Source organism: Myodes glareolus, chromosome 6 (genome assembly GCF_982192425.1).
Source record: "Myodes glareolus chromosome 6, mMyoGla1.1, whole genome shotgun sequence".
NCBI lineage: Eukaryota > Metazoa > Chordata > Mammalia > Rodentia > Cricetidae > Myodes > Myodes glareolus.
Genome location: NC_142031.1, coordinates 10790765 through 10814173, shown reverse-complemented (window position 1 = coordinate 10814173; position 23409 = coordinate 10790765). Strand labels below are relative to the sequence as shown.

At 37.6% G+C, this 23409-nt stretch overlaps 1 protein-coding gene across 8 annotated transcripts; it reads right to left on the bottom strand.

Annotated features, from left to right (window-relative positions):
• Positions 1 to 22888, bottom strand: LOC125397647 (vomeronasal type-2 receptor 116-like). 8 transcript variants are annotated; one of them, XM_087906906.1, is made up of 6 exons: positions 22692 to 22888; positions 19944 to 20235; positions 18864 to 19661; positions 17338 to 17565; positions 8220 to 8343; positions 1 to 905 (listed from the first exon to the last, which is right to left on the bottom strand). In XM_087906906.1, exons 1-6 carry the CDS (start codon positions 22886 to 22888, stop codon positions 1 to 3), a joined length of 2544 nt encoding a protein of 847 aa, XP_087763032.1. The 8 variants fall into 8 exon arrangements, with proteins under 8 accessions (XP_087763032.1, XP_087763037.1, XP_087763034.1 ...); XM_087906911.1 differs by lacking the exon at positions 22692 to 22888 and having other exon boundaries at positions 1 to 779; positions 19944 to 20222; XM_087906908.1 differs by lacking the exon at positions 22692 to 22888 and having other exon boundaries at positions 19992 to 20222.
• Between the last annotated feature and the right edge of the window lie 521 nt (positions 22889 to 23409).

Here is a 23409-nt window from a genome sequence, read left to right as displayed (position 1 = left end):
TCAGTAAGATGTTTTCTTCTTTAAATTTTGAAGTGAATTTCTCTCTGGTCTTAACAAAATTATGTAGCACTTGGGGATAAAGATACATCCCAGCAAGCCTGCACTGGAGGCCAAGATGGAGAAGACCTCCACAGCCACCATGACCTTGCCCTTGGTGCTGTGGTAGACAGGAAGAAAGGTGACCCAGACACTGCAGAACACCAGCATGCTGAATGTCAAAAACTTGGCTTCATTGAAAGTGTCAGGGAGATTCCTGGCCAAGAAAGCCACAATGAAGCTTCCTAATGCAAGGGAGCCATGGAATCCCAAGACACAGTAGAATGCAATAACTGAGCCCTTGTTACACACAACAATTATGTGGCCATGGTAATTCTTGGAATTGATGTCAATTGATGGAGGAGCAACTCCCAGCCAAATTGCACAGAGAATAATTTGGATAAGGGTACAGATGGCAATGATGAAGTTGGGTGCCCCTGAAATCAGGTAGTATCTCACCCTTTTTCCAGGGGTTATGACTTTGAAAGCCATAAGGACAGTAACTGTTTTGGCCAACACAGTGGAAACAGCCACAGTGAATACCACTCCAAATGTGATTTGCTGCAAGATGCACATAGCTGTGTTTGGATAGCCAATAAAAAGCAAGGGACAAAGAAAACAAAAGATGAGTGAGACGAGCAAGGTATAGCTGAGATTCCGGTTATTGGCCTTCACAAGTGGAGTGTCATGGTGCTTTATGAAGACCCCAAGAACCACAGATGTGAGTGCAGAGAAGCCCAATGCTATCAAGGTCAGAGCCATCCCCAATGGGTCTTCATAGCTCAAAAAACTCATAGCTTTGTCAATGCAATGGATGTGTTCTGCATTGGCATACTGGTCCTCTGGACACTTTACACACTGATCCACATCTGATGGAGAAAAAAGTGTGATTAGTGCAGTTTGAGAATTTTTCTTGACAGGACATTTTAAATATGTATGTTGAAAAACATTGCAGTGTCTGCATCTTTTTTTCAGGATGTATCTGAAAGATTTTGCAGCATAGGAACTCTTCCATTTCACAATACTCATTCATTATTTTTAGTGAAATGAAACCATACAACCATTATATTGTCTACTAAATGCTTGTTAATTATGCCATTTTTCATATTACAGGAAAGCACAACTATTTTTAGTAGAAATACATGAGAAAAAGGATGAGAGAGAAGAGAAGGAACAAAGGAGAGGAGGGATGGGATATTTGTGCAGGTGTGCATGGAGGGCTAAGATCCTTGTATGGACAGAGAAGAAACAGGCACAATGTTTATTAAAATGGCAATTTATAACTTAAACGGGTTACCCCATTTTAGTATGAAGTGTTTAATTTGATTATCAGGTAAATTGGGACAGCCACAAGTGGGTGTTTGCTAGGTTAATTTCACACATTGATAGCTGGACCATGATAATCAGCCTCAGGAGAAGGAAGTGACTGAATAAGGAAATAGAACTTGGTGGCTAGCTTTAGGAATGTAATTTCTTAGGGTTCTTAGGTTTTACATTGCTTTGAAGAGAAATGATGACCATGGCAGATCTTTAATGAAAGTCATCCAATTTGATGTCTTATAATTCAGATGATCAATCCATAATCATCATGGTGGGATGTGGTGGTATGCAGTTGGACCTGGTACTGGAGAAGGAGATTTGATTTCATATTTTTTGAACCATAGTCAACGGGATGTAAACAGACACACTGCACATGGTTTGAGCATATATGAGACTTCAAACTCTGCCTCCATATTGACACGCTTCATGTAACAAGATCACACCATCTTCAACAAGGCCACATCTCCTAATAGTAACACTCCCCGTGAACCCGTGAATATGGTGGCAAATTATGTTTGAGGTACCATAATAATCTAATGGTTTATAGCAAGGCAAAAGAATTGCAAGAGAAGGACAGGGTTTGCTAGAGACATGTCTGCCATGCTTGGGCTGGCTAGAATCACTTCAGAATCATTGAGTTGTATGTGTGTACGTGTAACCTAACAAAGGAGCTCATGTATTTGAGTGTAATTTGGCTTATATGGCGTAAGTTGGTGGGGTAAATAAGAAATGAAATCTTGTAAAGATAATTTTGATGTTTGAAAATGTAAAGCAATTAAATAATTGTGCTCTTAGTTTCATCCTCATCTGATAGTAAGGATGTTGCTCTCCTGAGTATTATTCATAAGAAGTTTAAACCTGCCCGTTGTCAAGCCCTGACAAGCAGGTGAGAGACCTTTCTCCAGGCTGTACCACCACCCCTGCCACCCACTGAATCCAGTCCCTCCGAGCCACACTCTACTACTAAACCCCATGCACCTGACAATCCTCCCCATTGACAGCCCTTCCTCATAATGCTGATAGTATGCACTGGGACAATATTCTTGTACCTTATAAAGATTTGTCACTTGTATTGGCTTAATAAAATCATGATTGGCCAGTAACCAGGCAGGAATTACAGACAGGGCAACCAGAATAGAACTCTGGAAAGAGGATAGTGTATAGCCATCACCCAGCAGAGGATGCAAGATGAGAATACCTCAGTGATAAAAGGTACCAAGCCACATGGCTAACAGACAATAATAATGAGTTAACATAAGTTGGAAGAATTAGTTAATAAGAAAGCTTGACCTACTAGGCCAATGAATTTATAATTAATGTAGATTTCTGTGTATTTTTTGGGACTGCACAGCTGTGGGATCAGACTCGAAAGAAAACCTCTGTCAACAGTAATCTACATCAACATGAGTGCAAATCACACTAGTTGGAAAAAAACAGGTGAGCAACCACCCTTCCAGCTGAACCATCACAAAATTCAGAGTCTAATCAAACATCAAGGCATATCTCATGAGTTTCCAAATTCCACTCCATTACTAGCAATGCAGTTGGGCACTGCCACAACCTCTGGTGGAACTCCATTGTTCTGGTGCCTACCTACCAGCTGACAAGAAGCTGCGAGAACAGCCTCCAGGCTGCTCCACAACTCTTGTTACACACTAGATTCTGTCCCTCCAAGACCCACTTCACCACAAAACCCCAATTCCCAGAACATCCTACTTGTGGCCAGCCCTCCTCTGCAAGCCCAGCAGACTACATAGGCACAGCCAGAAGACACATCAATTGGAAAAAAGCATCAGCAAGACAACTGGATCCTGTCCCTAACACTGGTGGAACTTCACTGCTGTGGTGCAGTCCCCATCAGTTGACAAGCAGGCACCTGAACATTCTCTCACTGGCCAGCAGTGTCCTGTAAACCTAGAAGACTATATAGACACAAGTGCAAGCCACACCATTTGGAAGAAGAGGCAGAGACAAAAACTATACCAGTTAGAAGAACAGACTATTTAGGCACAGGCATGACCCACACCTGTTGGAAGAACAGATAAGCAAATGCCAGAACAAGAATTCATTCAAAAACTAAAAGAGCAATATAGGATCACCAGTGATCCTACAACAGTAAGACCTGAATATGTCAATACAGCTGAAACACTAGAAAACAGCCTTAATATAACACTATGAAGATGATAAAGGCTCTCCAAAAGGAAATGAAAAATTATCTTAAGAAATCGAAGAAAAGAGAAACAAAAAAATTCGGAAAAATCAATAAATCTGTTAAAGAAAAAAAGAAAATCAAAGAAAAAAAAACCAAATAACTAGTGAAGGAAATGGTTCAAGACCTGAAAATTGAAATAGAAACAGTAAAAAATACAAATTGAGAGAATTCAGGAAATGAAAAATCTGGGTAAGTGAACAGAAACTACTGATTCAAGAATCACTGACAGAATGCAAGGAATGGAAGAGAAAATAACACTTTGAAGACACAATGGAGGAAAATGATTCATAAGTAAACATAGTTGAACACATGCTTTTGTAGTGTGATTGGGCATCTCTTGGGTATATTCCCAAGGGTGGTATTGCTGGATCCTGAGGTAGGTTGACTCCCAGTTTTCAGAGAAACTGTTACACTGATTTCCAAAGTGGTTGCACGAGTTTGCATTCCCACCAGAAATGGCTGACTATTCCCCTGCCTTACTCCACATCCTCACCAGCATAGGCTATCATGGGTGTTTTTGATTTTAACCATTCTGACAGGTGTAAGATGGTATCTCAGCATTGTTTTAATTTGCCTTTCCCTGATCGCTAAGGAAGTTGAACACGTCCTTAAGTATCTTTTGGCCATTTGAACTTCTTCTATTGAGAATTCTCTGCACAGTTCAGTACCCCATTTTTTAAATTGGGTTATTTAGAATTTTAATGTCTAGTTTCTTGAGTTCTTTATATATTTTGGAGATCAGACCTTTGTCTGATGCGGGGTTGGTGAAGATCTTCTCCCATTCAGTAGGTTGCCTTTTTGTCTTAATGACAGTGTCCTTTGATTTACAGAAGTTCTCAGTTTCAGGAGTTTCATTTATTCATTGTTGTTCTTATTGTATGTGTTACTGGGGTTATATGTAGGAAGTCGTCTCCTGTGCCCATGTATTACAGGCTACTTCTCACCTTCTCTTCTATCAGGTTCAGTGTGGTCAGATTTATACTGAGGTCTTTAATCCATTTGGATTTGATTTTTGTGCATGGTCATAGATATGGATCTATTTTCATTCCTCTACAGGTTGACATCCAGTTATGCCAGCACTGTTTGTTAAATATGCTCTCTTTCTTCGATTGTCTGTTTAAGCTTCTTTGTCAAAAATCAGGTGTTCATAGGTTTGAGAATTAATATCCAGGTCTTCCATTTGATTCCATTGGTCAACATCTCTATTTTTACGCCAATATCAAGCTGTTTTCATTACTGTAGCTCTGTAAAAGAGTTTGATGTCAGGGATAAAAATGCCTCCGGAAGTTCCTTTATTGTATAGCATTGTTTTGGCTATCCTGAGTTTTTTGTTTTTCCATATAAAGTTGATTATTGTTCTCTCAAGTTCTGTGATGAATTTTGTTGGGATTTTGATGGGGATTGCATTGAATCTACAGATTGCCTTTGGTAGAATTGCCATTTTTACTATGTTTCCTGAACTGGCCTTGTCCCGTACTCCACTCATGAGTATCTTGAATATCACCATAGAAGCTTTGTCCTGTGATGGATGAAGAGAGAGACAGTGACCCACATCGGAGCACTGGACTACACTCCCAAGGTCCAGCTGAAGAGCAGAAGGAGGGAGATGATGAGTAAGGAAGTCAGGATCGCGAGTGGTTGGTCCACCCACTGAGACAGTGTGCCTGAGCTAATGGGAGTTCACCAAATCTAGCTGAACTGGGACTGAATGAGCATGGGATCAAACTGGACCCTATGAATGTGGCTGACAATTGGGGCAGACTGAAAAGCCAATGATAATGGCACTGGGATTTGTCTATACTGCATGTACTGGCTTTTTGGGATCCTATTCTATTTGAATGCATACCTCCCTAAGCCTGGATGGAGGGGGGAGGGCCTTGGACTTCCCACGAGGCAGGGTACCCTGCCCTCTCTTAAGACTGGAGGGGAAAGAGGGGAGGAGCTGGAAATTTTGATTGGTATTATTTAAAAAGTAATAAAAATAAATAAATAAATATTTCATAAAAAGACTCATAAGTCAAAGAAAATTTTAAATCCAATGAACTTTTTACATAAAACATTCAGGAAATCTGAGACACCATGAAAAGACCAATCCTAAGAATAATAGGGAGAGAAGGAGGAGTAGAATCCCACCTTAAAGACACAGAAATATTTCTATATTTATAGAAATATAGAAAATAAAATCATAGTAGAAAACTTTTCAAAGCTAAACAAGGACATGACTATAAAGTTACAAGAAGATTACAGAACATGAAATAAAGTAGACCAAACAAAAGTTCCCTCACCACATAATAACCAAAGAGCATACAGAATAAAGAAAGAATTTTAAGAGATGAAAATGAAAAAGGATGACCAATATATAAATGCAGATTTTTCAGAATTATGCCTGACTTGTCAATGGAAACCCTAAAAGCCAGAATGTCCTAAACAGATATCTTACAGAAATTAATAGACCATAAATTCCAACCTAGACTGCTATATTCAGCAAAACTTTCAATCACTATAGATGAAGAAAACAAGATATTTTATGACAAAACCAGATTTAAACAATTCCCATTTACAAATCCAACACTACAGAAAGTGCTGGAAGAAAAGCTCCAACCCATGGAAGTTAGCTACATGAAGACAGGCAATAGATACTCACAATAATAAAACCCAAAGAAGGGAAACACATACTCTACAACCACCACCAAAAACAAAAAAATAACAAGAATTAATAATCACTGGTTATCAACATATTTTATTATCAATGGACTCAATTTGCCAATAAAGAGACAGTCTAACAGAATGTATACAAAAACTAGATCTGTTCTTCTGCTGCATTCATGAAACACACCACAACTTCCAAGACAGACATCACCTCAGAGTAAAGGGTTTGGAAAAGGATTTCTAATCAAATGGATCTCAGAAGCAAGCTGATGGAACTATCCTAATAACTAACAAAATAGACTTCAAAGTAAAATTAATCAAAAGAGAGGGAGAAGAACATTTCATATTCATCACAGGAAAATTCCATCAAGATAAAGTCTCAAATCTGAACATCTATCACCTAAATACAAAGGCATCAACATTTGTAAAAGAACATTACTAAATCTTATATCACACATCAGACCCCACATATTGATAGTGGGATACTTCAACACCTCATTTTCACCAATGGAGAGGTTTGTCATACAAAATCTTAACAGAGAAAGAAGGGAACTAACAGATGTTTTGACTAAAATGGAATTAGTAGACTACTATAGAACATTTCACCAAAACATAAAAGAATATACCTTCTCAGAACCTCATGAAACCTTTTTTAAAATTGACACATATTTGATATTAAATAAAATCTCAACAGATACAAAGAAATTGAAATAACCCCTTGTATTATATCAGACCTTTATGGGGTAAAGTTAGAGTTCAACAGCAACACAAACCGAAAAAAACAGACTCATGGGAATTGAACCACTACTGGGCCAAGGAAGAAATGAAAAATTAAAGACTTTCTAGAATTCATTGAAAATGAATCCACAACATACCCAAACTTATGGGACACTAAGAAGGCAATGCTAAGAGGAAACTTCATAGCACTTAGTGGCTACATAAAAAATTTTGAAAAATCTCACACTATCAACTTAACAGTACACCTGAAAGCTCTAGAGGAAAAATAAGTAAACTCAAGCAGAAGGAGTAGAAGACAGAAAATAATCAAACTTGGGACTAAAATCAATAAAACTGAAACAAAAAGAACAATACAAAGAGTTGATGAAAAAATAGAGCTTTTCTTTGAGAAAATCAACAAGATAGACAAAACCTAATCCATACTAAGCAAAAGGTAGAGAGAGAATATTAAAATTAACAAAGTCAGAAATGAAAGGGAAAATTGTTAGGTTATACTTCAAAAACCAATACTGCAAAATGTAGGAAAATCTAAAAGAGATAAAAAACCTTAGTTGAGAGGGAATATGTATCAAAATTAAATCAAGACCATAAGAAAAGAACAACAGTCATTAAAAATCTCACAACCAAAAATACCCCAGGGCCAGATGATTTCTCTGCAAAATTTTATCAGAATCTCATGAAAGAGCCAGTATTTACCAATATATCCCTAAATTACAAATCACATTGATTCTTTGAAAAAGGGGTCTCTGGATATGATTTGAAGTCTCCTTTTTCATATTTAACTCTTTCTGATAATGGTACAAGTAGTTATTCCTGTTTTTATTAACCTTACAGAGAACTTGCAATTGGTTCCCAGCACACGCATAATAGAGTTCAGTAGATCTGATGCCCTATTCTCATCCTCACTGATTCTTACATATACATGGTGCTTATGAATGCCTGTAGGGACACATACACACATAGAAATAGATTAAACAATCACTAGGAAAGACCTTGTTTAGAATTTTCTTGCAGTGCATTTTGATTACCAAAACTGTTTCTTTGAGAAACTGACACCTGCCATGATTTGTCTATGAGTCAAAGATGTATGTGATAGCATATGGTGTGACTTAAGGGACATTGATATTGATCACATTCCAGTAAATCAAACTTAGGAAAGTGATAGATTTGATTTGTGCAGTGGACTTTCAGAACTTTAATCATCCCCATGTATGTTAGAGTGGATGATCAAGGTGAAGGATTTATCTCAACAGTAAATACTCACTTGTCTCATTAGAAACTTCGTTTTCTGGGCAGGGAGTACAATCAAAACAGCAGGCTGCCATTCCCTGCTGCCTGAACTTTCTGAATCCAGGACCACAATCAGCACTGCACACAGAGGGTGGCATCTGAGGAAAATTAGAAACATGCTGATATCAGGAGTTTTGCCTGCTCCTTCCATAACTATCTTAAATTTCCATGCTAAAATATCTATAAGCTTTTCACTTAGCATCTTATAGAATGCCAAATTATATAAATGTGTAGAAACAATTTAATATAAAGTTGAGTAGCTTCACAATGCTAGGAATTTAGGAAGATGAATGAGTTGTTCACATTGGACAAAGAAACACTACAGAGCATGCAAACTGGTTTTTCTACTTATTTTTTGACAACTTGTGACAGAGAATATTAAAAGTTAGAGGTAACCTTAACCAAAAAATTCTTTCCATTGTACTAACCTGCCATAATATCTTTAAAACATTTTATTGGTTGTTATTAAATGTAGGAGTGCCCAGTCCACTGTGGGCAGTGCTTTCCCTAGGGAGGTCTGTATAAGAAATCAAGCAGAAAAACTCAGTAAGCAATGTTTCTTCAGGATTTATGCTTTAGTTGCTGTTTTCAGATTCCTGCCTTGTCTTTCCTCAACTATAACCCATGAGCCAAACCAACCCTTTCTCGCCACTTTGCTTATGGTCTGTTTAATCACAGCAATAGCATAGCAAGCTAGGACTAATGGAAAAATCTAAAACAGGGAAATAACTCCTCAAATCTCAGATAGCACTCAAGGACTTCACTAAAATACTACTGCAAAGCATGACAGAGTGTAACAAAGACAAGTAACTAGGCAGAGCCTAGTGCATTTCTACTGATAAAGTGCCGAGTTGTTGTGCACTGAGTTAGCAAAAGATTTCTCAAAGTTTAAAATAAAATAACTTTATATCATCAAAAAGCTGGTGATAGAGATCCATATGCTGCTTCGGAAAGCTGCTAATATTGAATGCTCACATTGTGTGCTAAGTTCAGGCCTGAGTTCTGTGTTGAAACTGCAGTGTCTCTTATTATAAGCTCTTTCATATTCTCCACAATATAGTTAGGAATGAATCATTCCTCTCTTTTGCTGCCTCCTTGAAAGAGGGTAACACAATGTAGTGGTGATAGACCTCACTCCTTCTATAGATTAGGCTGACTGAGATCCTACAGGGATCTGCTTCTTCTATCTCCTGAATGCTTGAGACAAACATGGATTCAACCAGTATACCCATTTTTTTTTACTTTCTGTCTCTGTCTCTGTCTCTGTCTCTCTCTCTCTCTCTCTCTCTCTCTCTCCCTTTCTCTTTCATTCTTTGTGTTATTCTGCTCATCTGTATGTCTCTCTATATTTCTTCTTTATTTATTTAATTTTTTTGTTTTGATCTTAAGGACAAGATTTATCTTTAACCCTGACTGTCCTGGAACTCACTCTGTAGACCAGGTTGTTCTCTGCCTCAGAGATCCACCTGCCTCTGTTTCTGGAGTTCTGTGATTAAAGGCATGCAACACCACTGCTCATTCTAAGGTGTGTCTTCCTATGTCAATTATGGGTCATAAGTGGATCTTCCCAATTTAAATTAAGCAAAAATCCCTTTCAAATGTACCCTGCATATTTGGGTTTTATTAAATTCTAAATATTGTCAGTTTGATACTAAGGAAGAGACAATACAATCTCCTTCCATTATAAAGGATAACTTTGTTGTACATAATAACTGCGTTTGACAGTTATGATGCTAACTTTTCAATTGTATCACAGATACTGTCTCATTTTAAGAAACTACGTGAAGAAATCTACTGTAATCCCAGTGGTGAGATTCTATGAAATGGGATTCTTTCCTGAAGCCTTCAGCTTCTCCTCTTTGTCCTTTAAATTTCAAATTTTAAGTAAAGTATGTCAGGGAAAGGTTCTTTTCTTTTAATATGTGTTTGGTATTTAAATACCCCCTGTTTCTAGATAGCCACATGTCCCCCTGTATTTTGGAAAATCACTTTTACATTTTACTGGACAAACTTGATTCTTATGGTGTGTCCTTCTCTTCTGGCAATAGTTCAAAAAATGGATCCTTTAATTGTATCCTCTCAGTCTCATACGTTTTTTATTTTTACCTATTTTTATCTTTGTCATATTTTCATATTTCTACTTTCAACCTGGTCTTCAAGTCTTACCATCCTGTCTTCAACTTGAAGCATTCCTTTAGTGAGACTTTTCACTGAGATTTTTATTAGATTTCATTTGTCTTTCTTTTACATATTTTAGTTTAAATATTTGTCATTATTTTGTACATTTTGGAATGTGTCTGTCACATGTTCACACTGTTCCTTATTTTATGCAAGTATTTATGAGTTCATGCATTGCTCTGGAGGTAATTTGACTTTCAGAATCATCTTTTGGTTCTTTGCTAGTATGCAATTGAACACACTCTTGTTTAAACCTGTGACTTTAACATGATGAGTTGTGTTGCTTTGATGTCTTCATATTCTTCTTCATTTGTTTCTGCACTGAAATTTGCACATTTGGGAGTATAGCACTGGCTGTATAGTTTGTAATCTTCTGTATTCCTCCAGTGGATGTTTTTGCAATAATCAAGTGAGGCTTGCTTAGAGCACACGTGAAATTTCATTGCTGCTCTTTGAATGGCTATGTATCTCAGTAGTTAAACATTTAGATCAAATGTCCTTTTCCCTGAGAATGACATTGCTCATCACTCTGAGACAGGATATTAACTGTAGATTTCCTACTACCTGGGATAGCTGAGATGTAACTTTGGATCAAACTTCAAGTCTGTCTTGAAGTTCTTTAAAATTCAAGTCACTTTGAAGTTGGGAAGTATGAATTGGACACCTTAAAATCACTCATGTGAGAATTTTTATCTATAACATACCCGAAACCAATAATGGAGCATATCATTTATAAAATTTCAAAAACCAATTTCTTTACTAGCAATATCTCCACTGTGGAGGCTCCAAAATGTGAATCTATTTCTACCTTGACTAAAGGTCAGAAAGTTTGACGTTGCTCAATATTGTTGGCAACAACCAGGGTTAGACATGCTGGCTTTGGCTACACAACATATCTAGGGTGTGGATACTTGGTTCTTTTGACATTAATAAGGCTCATACAGTCAGATCCACTTCAGCCTGACTAATGGTCAAAATATTTGAGCATACTTCTACTTGTATTGAAATAGAAAGTTTGACCTTAGGAGTAGCTGGTGGCCTTTAGGATACTTGTTCTAGGGTAGGTCCACTGCCTAACCAACAGAATGTATTTCTCATGGATCAATTGTTTGAATCTCATGATCAATGGTTGAAAGTATTGAAGCAAGTAACTTTTCCAATTGTCCTTTGTATCATGTTGAGCAGTCTTTTGTTTTCTTCATTCTGTTGTATTGGAATATAAAAGTGTATGGAAAATTAAACGCAGGGGGATTTCACTATTCGCTGGAACTCCCTCTTGACACTACCCTCTGTTTTCTGTTTTCTTATTTTTACTCATGCCTTCATATTCGTTACTAACTTTTCTGATCCCCAAGCCCCTATCTTTTCAAGTGGTATTTTTATCAAAGCTGGTCTCTGATAAATGGTGCCAAGATGTGGGGCAACAGGTGAACCCTGAAATGCACACAAATGTGGCCAGCATACAAGGAAGTACATGAAGGACCCTGCATGAAGAAAATTGCACTACAGGTGGAGAGATGAGTGATGAACACTCAGAAATAAGTAATAATAGATAATAAAGGAAGGGAAGGGGCAAAATATTGGGAGTAAAATTGGTAAATAATAATTGTAAACATGGAACAAGAAATTGTATTCAACTATCTGTACAGTTACTTGGATATATATATATTAATAGCCCGAGGAGATGGGGTAAAGAATAAGCAAATGCAGAGATTTTTAGAATTTGCAGATAGTGTAAAAAATACACTTCCTCTATCATGCTGTTGGCATATCCTTCTCCACCTTTGAGCTGCCCTGGGACTTGAAGAGGTCAAAGTGTGGGCTCACACTCAATCCTGGAAAATGATGCTGTGGTCAGGGAGCCACACCAGTCAATATTGAATGGGTTAAAGAATAAAGGAGGTGCAGGGAAACCATATATGACTTTGCCACCAAGCCAGTGCTGCAAAATTGTAATACTGTGGTGTGGTCATTGAGCCACAGCCTCTGCAGCTGTTGAGCAGTTGGGAAATATGAAGGGAATACGGCGTGTGTCCCAGCAATGACATGGGTTATTACTGAGATTGTGGCAGTCCACGCACATGCACTATAGCTAGCTGAGTCTGAGTCTGACCCATGCTATGCTGTGTGGTGGAGCCAGGAAATGCATAAGACAGAAAATTTGAAAGGTTATACCTCCCACGGTCAGTGCCAGTAGCTCATCAGCAGAAATGACTAGAGGCTAATTGGCCCATGAGCCAAGGAGATGATATGGATAAATCTGTGTCTTTAAACAGTGGAGAGGATTCAGAAATATTCTTCTAATTTTAAAATAAAAAAGCAGAGGTAATAGAAAGGTCTACATGGCTATACTAACCTAAGCTTGTTGTCCACATGGCAGTCTCAGAGCCACTGCAATGACAGGCATCTGAGGTACTGAGTTAAATTTGTTAGTTGACCACAGTCTGTGGCAAAACCACTGAACACGGCCCGTGCCCCACCCAGACACAAAAACTTATGATCGACCAGAGATTTCTGGTCAAAAGTCCACAGAAGTACACAACCAAGCAGTGGAGAGCATGACTTGTAAACTGCCATGTGGTCCAGCTTCAGCTGAACTCAGAATCTGATGCCTTTTCAGATAGCCAAGCTGCATAAAAAGTAACTTCTGGGAGCTGCAGCTTCAGGTCAGTCAAGTGTCTGTGAAAATGTAAATGTACAAGTTAAATTTGTCAGCTAGGCAGATTTGCAACTTGGATTAGAAAGATAGTTTACTGCCCCTCACCAGAGAATGAATTTAAAAAATGTGGTACATTTACACAATTGAGAACTACACAGCAGAGAAGAGTGACATCTTGAAATTTGCAGGAAAATGGATGAAACTAGAAAACATATTGAGTGAGGTAACCCAGACAGAGAAAGACAGTTATCATATGTACTCCCTCATAAGTTTTTAAAACATACATCAAAGAAAACCAGGCTACAAATCACAATCCCAGAGAACTGAGACAACAATGAGAACCCTAAGAGATATATATGTGGATTTAATCCACATGGAAAGTAGTAAAAGACAAGATCTCCTGAGTAAATTGGGAGCATGGGGACCATGGAAGATGACTGAATGGCAGGGGAGAAGCACGGAGGGAGAAAGGGAAAATCGTACAGCTCAATAAAATCAATTAAAAAAAGAAAGTGACTCCATAAAAAAAAGAAAGATAGTTTACAAACTTTTAGGAAAACTTCTGATGGCTGAGAACTTTTTAAAATATCCTATGGAAGACCTTGAGCCACTAGTGAACTTCTTAAAGGGAACAGTGATGCAAGTTTTACTAGCTATCTAACAGAACCTGCCAGACAGGTACTCATGAAGGTGGAATATGATATACAGAAACAGCAAGTACATTGTATGAATTATGATCAGCCTTGGCAAGCCTGTATATTACCTACAAACTTACCCTACAGTAGTATTACGACAAAACCGTCTGCTTTTATGACTTCACCTCCCCATTTCACCAGTTAAGGTACTAAACTCTTATTTGGAAGCAGTGGCTTGCTTAGCACAGAAGAGCAGGATGGGAGTAAATCCCCCAAAACTACTTCCTAATCATTTATGGCAAATGAATGTTATTCATATTGCAGAATTTGGTAAATTAAGATATGTGCATGTGACAATTGATACATTTTCAGGATTCTTGATGGTCACTGTACAAACTGGAGAATCCACTACCCATGTAACAACTCATTGCTTAAAATGCTTCTCATACATGGAAATCCCAAAAATTATAAAGACAGATAATGGGACCAGGTATGTTAGTAAAACATTTCAACAATTTTGTTCCCAATGTAGTCCAAACATAAGACAGGTATTCCTCATTATCCTCAAAGGCAAGGAACTGTGGAATGTTCCCATAGCTTCTTAAAAACAAAAATTCAAAAGATCAAAACAGGAGAATTATATTCTCAAATGACACATAATGACTTGATTCAAGCACTTTTTGCTCTAAATTTCTTGAAAATGGATGTCCATGAGAAATCTGCTGTGGACAGATTTTGGCATGATGGCACCAAGGTGACCTTTTCTAAAGCAAGGTGAAGAGACCTTTGTACTGGATTATGGAGAGGACCTAATCCTGTGTCAGTCTGTGGTCGAGGGCATGTCTCTTTTTTGACAGGATGAGGATCAAGCAAATGGCTTGCAGAACACCTCCTTAGATGTGTCCAGCAGAAGGGTACCACCCCTGATGCCATCGTAGGTCCTAATGACTCCACAGAAGAGTTAGAGGGGGAGCCTGTGTTCCTGACTTCCTCATACCACCACGCTGAAGGCTGAGGAAAGGGGTACCTGAACCAACGTTCCTGGCTTACAACATCATGCTGCAGAATGAGAAGGGAAAGAATATCGTTGTGAGGACTAGTGAGTGATTCCTAGCCTCTTGGTGGAGTTACTGTGCAAAATTTCTGACCCAGTCAGTCCTGTTTACCTTGGAACCAGACCATAAACACAGACTGAACATTTGGCTGTTTTATATATTGGGGCACAGAACTTAGATCACCAATGAGATGTTCAATCTGCTGTTGAAATGTTGAAAGAATGTGAGAACTGAGATATCAATTTTTTCATCAGGAGAAAAAAGACTCCTTATAAGGAGTGACTGAAACACCTCTTCACAGATGTTTCAGCTTAAGGGTTTTTGCTGCTGCTTTGAGACTGGTACACTTAAAAGCAGCATTGCAATTTGATTCTCCCCCATCACAAAATCCTTTTCTTGTCTTTTGAACAGAATGGATTTAACAGAATTGTGACTTGACAAATTGGTTGTTTGTTGTGAATTTCCACACTAGAGTTATGGTATTGGCCTGTTAATGTTTGTAACTGCTTTAGTTCACTATAAGATGTTAATGGTTAGAAAAGGATTAAGACTTGTCTAAGAGAAGTTTGACATTTCCAATAAATTCTTGGATTTAACATGTTTGATAAAACAGATTTAGATTTTGATAGAGCTGAAAACTTTTAAGAAACACTCTAGATCAATTCACGTGGGCATTACCATCCCTGGTGATCCTATTCTTCTTTAATAAGGACATACTGGAGCCATAGAAGCTTGTGTATTGCAAATCATTATCTGCTTGCACATGATTATCTCATTACTGGTAAATTCTTTTGATAAATAGTTAGCTCAAAGGGACAGGGCACCAACAGATGCTTTCTCCCTTAACCCTTTTGTTTACAGTGGTCAGCAGTCAAAGATGGGTTTGATCCTTACCCTGTCACAGAAATCTATGACATGGACATGCATGATTAGAATGCATGTACCGAAGATTAGTAAGTCTAGAAAATGTGAAAGTGTTCACCTAAGGGAGACACAATAATTTGTCCCATAGCAGAAGCTCAAACTTTATTAAAATTAGTAAACAGGGAGGAATTGTGAATGCCCAAAAATGTGAACCTTGTCTGAAGGTCATAGAGTTTGAGAACACTCAAAATTGTTGACAACATCAACAGGGCAACACATCCTGACCTAGGGTGTGGTTACTTAGTTCTTTGACATTCAGACGTCTCATAGAGTTGGATCCACTCCACCCTGTCCAATGGTCAGGATATTCAAGTATACTTCTGCTCCCTCTTTTGAAATGGCAGATTTGACCGTGGTAGTGGGTGCCTTCAGCATGCTTGGTCTAGAGTGGATTTGCTGCCTAAAAAACAGAATGTTTTTCTCATGAATTAATTGCTTGATGGCTCAAAATATTGAAGCAAGTAACTATACTAATTGTTCTTTGTATTGTGTTAAAGCAGTCTTTTGTCTTCTTCCCTCTGTTGTATTTGGGTATAAAAGTGTATTGAAAATTAAATGCAGGGGAATTTCAGTATTCACTGGAACTCCCTCTCAGTAATATCCTCTGTTTTCTATTTTATTATTTTTACTCATGTCTTCATATTCTTTACTAACTTTTCTGATCCTCAAACCCCTACACTGGAAGTGGTATTTTTGTCAAAGCTGATCTCCAATACCCTACCCACATAGATAAGAATACTAGATACACATGTGTTTGCTTGAATGAACTGTGAAAAAATTAATGGGACCAAACAATGGTCCTCTAGTGAGCAATTTTTTTTACAGGATAAACATCAGGGCTAGAGAAATGGCACAGCTGTCAATAGAAATTTCTCTCCATGAACAGATTCCAGCTGGATTTCTAGTTACTTCTGTGTAGCAACAACCTGTCTCCATTTTCTCAAATCATTGTTCTGACATGATTATGCAACACATATTTCAGTACTGCACAGAAATACATGCAGGCAAAACACTCCTTCCCATAGAAAAAAAGAAAGAATGAAAGAAAGGAAGAAAGAAAGAAAGAAAGAAAGAAAGAAAGAAAGAAAGAAAGGATGGACAAGGGTATAATATACAGAGTATCTAAATGGCATCAGGAAAAGGGTACGCTAATGCATAGCTAGAGATGTTGGCAATTTAGAATCTGTTTCTAAAAAGACTTAAAGCAAACTACATAAAAAAATGGATTATTTACATTTGTTTCCTTTACTCCTCCATTACCGTTATCCTTAATCTTTCAGCATCTGTGTGAGAGGTTTAACAGAGTAGAGTAAAATCACTCTGTAGTAATCACAATGGTACCAAGAGAATATTTCTCAATTGTAGGAAATAAGATTAAACTGTGGTAACACCCAATTTCATACTTACATTTAAAACCAAAAACCAGTTATGGTATGATAAAAATTCACAGTATGCATGTCTGAAATCCTGAAACAATTAATATAATGTCACAAAAAAGAAAAGAAGAAACTAATGGAGGAGGCTAGAAAATGGCTCCTAAAGTGTCAGTCTACTTTTACTAAGTTACATGGAAGCACAGGTGGACCCACGTGACAGTGTTACTGCTGTGTAATGTAAATCAGTTCATCAGGTCAGACCTACCTGTCTACTTCCTGTGGCCCACTCTAGAAGGTCTTCATATAAATGGAGCTGTTGACCATGTGGAAAATATGGGCGAAACATTCCTATCTTCACCTTAAGTGAAAGACCATTTGGAAAATTCCAAATCTGGAAAATGTCATATTCTGGTTGCAGTTTTTCTTTCTGGTTCAGAGTCACTCTGTCCCCAACTGGATTAGTGAAGTGGGTCCTCCTAAGTAAGGACTTCACCTGAAAGACAGGCAGCATTCTTTAGTGAATGTGCCCTTCCTTGAAGTCAGAAAATATATTCTGAATTCATCTTAAATGCAACTTTATTTAATGAGCCCTAGTGAGAAATCTCAAAGAAGGCAAGTAGATGAACAAAAATATATTAACATTCCTAAAATTTTATTATTTCACAGGAACTATCAAACATAAACACAGACATACATGAAGATACCAATTATAAATATTGAATATGCACAAACACATGTACACCCAATGTACATATGTACATGTACATATCCAAACATAAATAAATAAACATTATAGCCATATACTATTTACACACACATACATACAATGCCAAGACATGATATGAACAGATGGGCATACACAGACAGACTTATGCACTCAGACACACAGAAAGAGAAACACACAAGAACATACACAGATTCACACACAAGCACACAAATTCATAGATAAATATACACAAGGGGACATACACAGATATAAACACCTACACAGGCAGATATTGACACAGACAAATTTATCCTCAAATACAGACAGACACACATACACAGGAACAGAAAAAGATATACATATGTACAAACACATTCACCAAAACACACACATATACAGAGAAACACAGACATACATTAGTGCAAGCACATCCACAAACCATACAAATCACACACATAGGCACATGTGGATACATGCACTGAAAAATACACATAGGGAAAAACACACAGAAACACACTCATAGAGAAAGATATTGACACAAGACAAATTTGTTCTCACTTATACAGACAGGATATGCAGATATGTACAAACAAATATATAACATCAACACAGATGCAACACCCACAGATGAAGAGAAACCTCCAAACATCCACCCATTGACAATAAGAACCATTCATTCACACACATGTGAGTTTTCAAGAGCACAGAATTGGATCAGAATCAGTTTAGATCACCTGTGAAAATGATCCCCTACACTGATTGCCACATATTTGACAGTTAAGGAACAAAATCTCATGTTTTATCATGGAGAGGATTGAGGAGGAATACTCCTATATTTCCAGTATTAGAGCAGGGGTGATGACATTCAGGTGCTCCATAACCAATTCAACAGATTTTCATGACAAAATTCCCCACTCCACAACCTTTGTTTTTGAGATTTCTAAAAATGTCTAAATGTATTTCCTTAAGAGGAAAAACATTAAGAAATGTTTTCTATTTAGGGAAATATAACAGCCAGAATGAGACATCTGAGAATCTAATAAAGATTAATATTGATGGCTCCAAATATCAAATATAAAAATCACCTTCAAGCAGTTAGTATGGGATAGTTCCACATTGTCCATTGGCTTAAGAAGTGTCTCATGGAAGGCATGGGCCATGGTATACACAGCATTGTATATGTCATAGCTGTCATCACTAAAAGCCATATCAAATGTCTGTGCAATTAGCCATTCCAATGAGCCATTGGATGAGCAGTTCTTCAATGTCTCACATGTAGAAGCTGAGACTTCACAATTAAAGTTCATCCACTCCAGCCTTGACAGGTATTTATCAGAGTATTTGAGAGGGTTCACTCTCTGGATGAAATTTTTAAAACCAGAAATCTCAGCATGGTGGTGTGCAAAAGCTAGAGTCCCATGGAACAATTCAGGTGAGAAGTCGCTCTTACTTGAAATGACTTCCCACTGTGAGGTGGTGACCCATATTCTCTGTATCCCTCGGGAGACCCACGTTCTAAAGCTGACAGCTAGAGTACTGTCTGTGTCACCGTAAATGATAACAACATTTGTGGATGACATCAAGATTTGGTTATAATACACTTCAGCTCTTGACATGTATAAACGCATGCTGGGTGGAATCATGTTCACAAAAGCAAAGCAAAGGATACTTTTTTCCATCTCTGTTCTTAAATACGAGAGAAACTGGGTACCCTGATCATTGTCTGAGATGGCCAGCCCAATCCAGTTCCAGCTGAAGTGAAGTATGAGGGAGACCATGGCCATGGGTAGAGATGTGTCCTCAGGGGCCATTTGGTACAGAAAAGGAAATTGTTCACGATCACTCAGGATAGGATGGAAGGGTCCATAGGTGAGCTGAAGTAACTACAACATAGGGAGCAGTGTGAGGTAGCATGCACTCCTAACAACTTGTTAAACACACTTTTATGCAATGAATTATAAAACATCCCCTTAACTGTTACTTCTTCCCTTATCTCTATTTCAATAATGTAAATATAGAAGGCCCATGAAGTCTCTGAGTAGTACCCATGAACTACAAGTTTGACTTCAATGTAAGGCCAGTCTCCTCCTCACACTTTTCTTAGCACTGAGAATGCCACCAATGGAGACAAGATTTCTTACAAACCCACAGCTACATAACATCACCTGCTGAGAATAGTAGATGTCCAGGGCTTTCCCAACTATTGAAGATACTACCCAGTGTGGTCCTGAGAGCACAACTGTACACATCTTCCACTCCATACAGATATAATTAGGAGGATGTTGATGAATGTTGAGAGACGATTGAATGCAACTGTGTAATTGTGAGTCCGACTTACAATGACTTCGCAGAATGCCACATATTACAGACATATTTGGTAAAAGATCGGGGCCCCTGTTGACTTCATCCAAGGAAAAAATTAAGGCCAATACAAACTGATAGCTTTCCGTTGGTGTTCTGTAAAAATGATATAGTGCTTAGTAGTGACAGAGATCTACAGAAAATCATGTGCAGTCAATACAAGGAGATTCTCTGCTGGATGGTATCTCTATCGACCCCCCAAATTTGAAATGAATATTCTGTGTTGTGATATTCAGATGAGATAAGAAGCTGGAAGCTTGAAAAAAAAGTTTAAAGTTTTGTGAGAGTGCGTCCCAGTAAAGAAGATGCACCATTGTCATCTTTCACAGAGAACCTTGTCCATCTCTGATTTTTGAGTGCTTGCTCAGAAGGTAAAGATAAGACCGCTGGCTTTGACCAAACAGTAAACCTACTCATGATTTCATTTTTTTAAATTATTGAACAATAAAAAGTGCATGTGATGTTTGAGCCATTGGCTTTACTGTATTTTCTTGTGAAATGGATTGACTTGGCTAAGGCAGTCACAAATGTCTGATGCATGCACACTATTCTAAGTAATATTTGATTCTTGTACTTATAATTCTTTATAATGAGTGAATGATATACTTAAAATATCCCATCCTACCCATATTAATCTTGTTCTTTTTCACTTGGTCTAATGCAGGCATAAAATCCTTTTAAAGATATATTTTTAAATATATTCAAATACAAGAGATGTATTTTGTAAAGATGTATGTCTATATGTATCTATGTATATGGACAGTAATAATGCACAATTAAGTGATAAATAGCGAGGGAATGTCTTCCATGATTTTGCAGAATCCTTTGCCTTAGCCTAGACTCACCTCAAATGCACAGGGATATCCTTGCCCTAGGTCTTGAGCGAAGAGATTAAAGTCATGATCTACCTCCCCAATATTGTTCACTTATTTTATGTATACACCAGCATGCCATATATTCACACTGTGTTTATCTGACACAACAAAGCTTTTCTTTTGGAAAATATCTTTTGACTTCTGTGCAGTTACACTGGCATAATTAAAAATAGAAGCCCTTAATTGTAAAAGGTATGGAAAATATTCATGAAGTTTTATGTAATAAAAATTGGTAACTAGTCAATTGGAAGTGAATGATACCAGTGTGTGTTTCTGTCTATGGGAAGATTAATAACTGCTGTTCTACCTAGTCATTACATACTGTATTCAATAATCATCAAACACATTTGTATCATGAATAATTCATTCAGAGTCAAATATAGTCTGTTTACCACTTAGAAATTATACATTGTGGTGTTTTTATGTATGAAAATAGGCTTTTATCTATACATTTCAAAAATAAGAATAATCTTAGAATACTCTTTATTGCCACATAGAAAATGTATCATTGAAATTTACAGTAACATGTAGCAGGAATTTGAGATAGAATTTGTGAAATTCAAACACTAACACCTGTACACTAAATATGAAGAAACATCTATGACTTGAGCTGTTAGAGTGGCCTAGTGGACTAAAATTCTGTGTTAAAACCATCTATAAGCAATTCACAAAATCAAAAATATGTATAGTACCCAAAATAGTAAAACTATGCAGATATAAATCATTAAATGATTTACATAAAAACATAAGGTGTAAATGTGATATAAGTGTCAGAGAATAAGCAACTTATACTTCAAGAGAGAAGACACATGCCTCGTAAATAATGACAAAGATGAGCTAGTGGGTAACCCTAGTAGTTATCCCCTCTATCCCTACTATCAGGTGGCACCAACTATAAAATACCACAGCTGTCACTCAGGCAAGTGACAAGGGTAGTGAACAGTCACCACTAATAGTGACAGCTTCACTTTTCACAGAATTAAAACTTATCATTTATTCAATACATTCCTTCTTTATTCTAAAATGTGGGTGAAGAAATGGACTTTGAAATTAAAGGATGTACATGTATATATGTGAAGTATGGAGAAACATATGGAGTTCAGAGTGTACGCATCTTCTATTTCCATCCTTGATTCATCTTTAGAAAGCTTAGTGTGACCACATGCAGAGCAACAGAGAGAGTAACTGAAAATATATGTGCAAACTCTGCACAGCTTGCTGTGCTGAAAATGTTAGTTGTCCTAGCAATGCACATAGGACCTACACATTGATGGAATTTTCATCAGCTGACTCTATGGCCATTTACTTTTACCCACTTAGGATGGCATTCACTGAAGGAAAATGGGGTTTCTTTTGATGAGACATCACCTGATATTGCACTAAGGAAACTCTGATGCGGCAAGCTATATGTGATGGAACAAGATATACAGTCCTTCTTCGCAGAGCACCCTGTCTGGGAATTCGGAGGATAACATGGAGAAAAAACAGCACACTCTCTGTACAAATCAAAAGTGTGAAAAGCATCATTTAGTCTCTAAAATAATTTGGCGTTGTTCATTAGTGTACAGGTTGGGAGAATAGGGCAGAAAATTCAAGGCATTGCTATAATGCTCATCTTCATGACTCTTCATGGAATATTCATGATGACATTTGCATAGAAAATACAAAGGAACTTACTTTATATACAAAATGTCTTCCAAGTCCTCTGTCATGCCTGGCCCATACGCTCTGTCAAGAAAGAAGGTGTAATATGTCAGTGAGTCTGAATCCTTCCCTTCATTCTGCTTCATTCTCCAGAAGCACCTGGGATGAACAAAACTGGCATCCTGAGGTGGAATGTTCTGGAGCAAGACGAGTAAAACCAAAGTGAGCATGTTTTTCTGCTCTAAGCCTGGGCAGTTGGACTGTGACATGCCATGCAGATCAGCACATCAAATGGGAATATGAGTATTCCCACCTGCTTTTATTTGTGTGTCCAAATGAGAAACTACTTATGCAGTCACAAATCCTTTCTTTTTGTTTCCTTGTCCATTCAGAAAACTTTGACACTTTCTTTCAGGGACTCTGAATCTGATTTCCATGGTCTATGTGATGAAATTTGGTTGATAAGTAGATATGAGGATAGTTAAACTAGTTTCATGACATCATTTAGTTTGTGGAAATTATACCTCTGGGGAGATAGCAATTTGGGAGAATTTGGTCCCATGACTGCCTTATCAATGTGTTTTTGTTAACACTTTTGGAAATAATGTCAGTGGATTTCTTTAGATGATCCACAGTGAGACATGCATCATTGGTTCAGGGGGACTCACAATGTCAGAACTGATGGTTCCTCACTGGGAATTGTTTCACCAAGTCCATGTCAGGGAAAAGCAGTTTTATGTTTACAGCAACT

What these genes read in the sequence shown, in the direction of transcription:
- LOC125397647 (XM_087906906.1), bottom strand. Translation starts at nt 22,888, where the DNA reads ATGCTCACTTTGGTTTTACTCGTCTTGCTCCAGAACATTCCACCTCAG. An exon ending in ACATCTACTATTCTCAGCAG is followed by an intron (nt 19,662 to 19,943) that starts GTGATGTTATGT and finishes CCTATGTTGTAG; the next exon opens with TTACTTCAGCTCACCTATGG. An exon ending in CGAAGTTTCTAATGAGACAA is followed by an intron (nt 906 to 8,219) that starts GTGAGTATTTAC and finishes TTTCTCCATCAG; the next exon opens with ATGTGGATCAGTGTGTAAAG.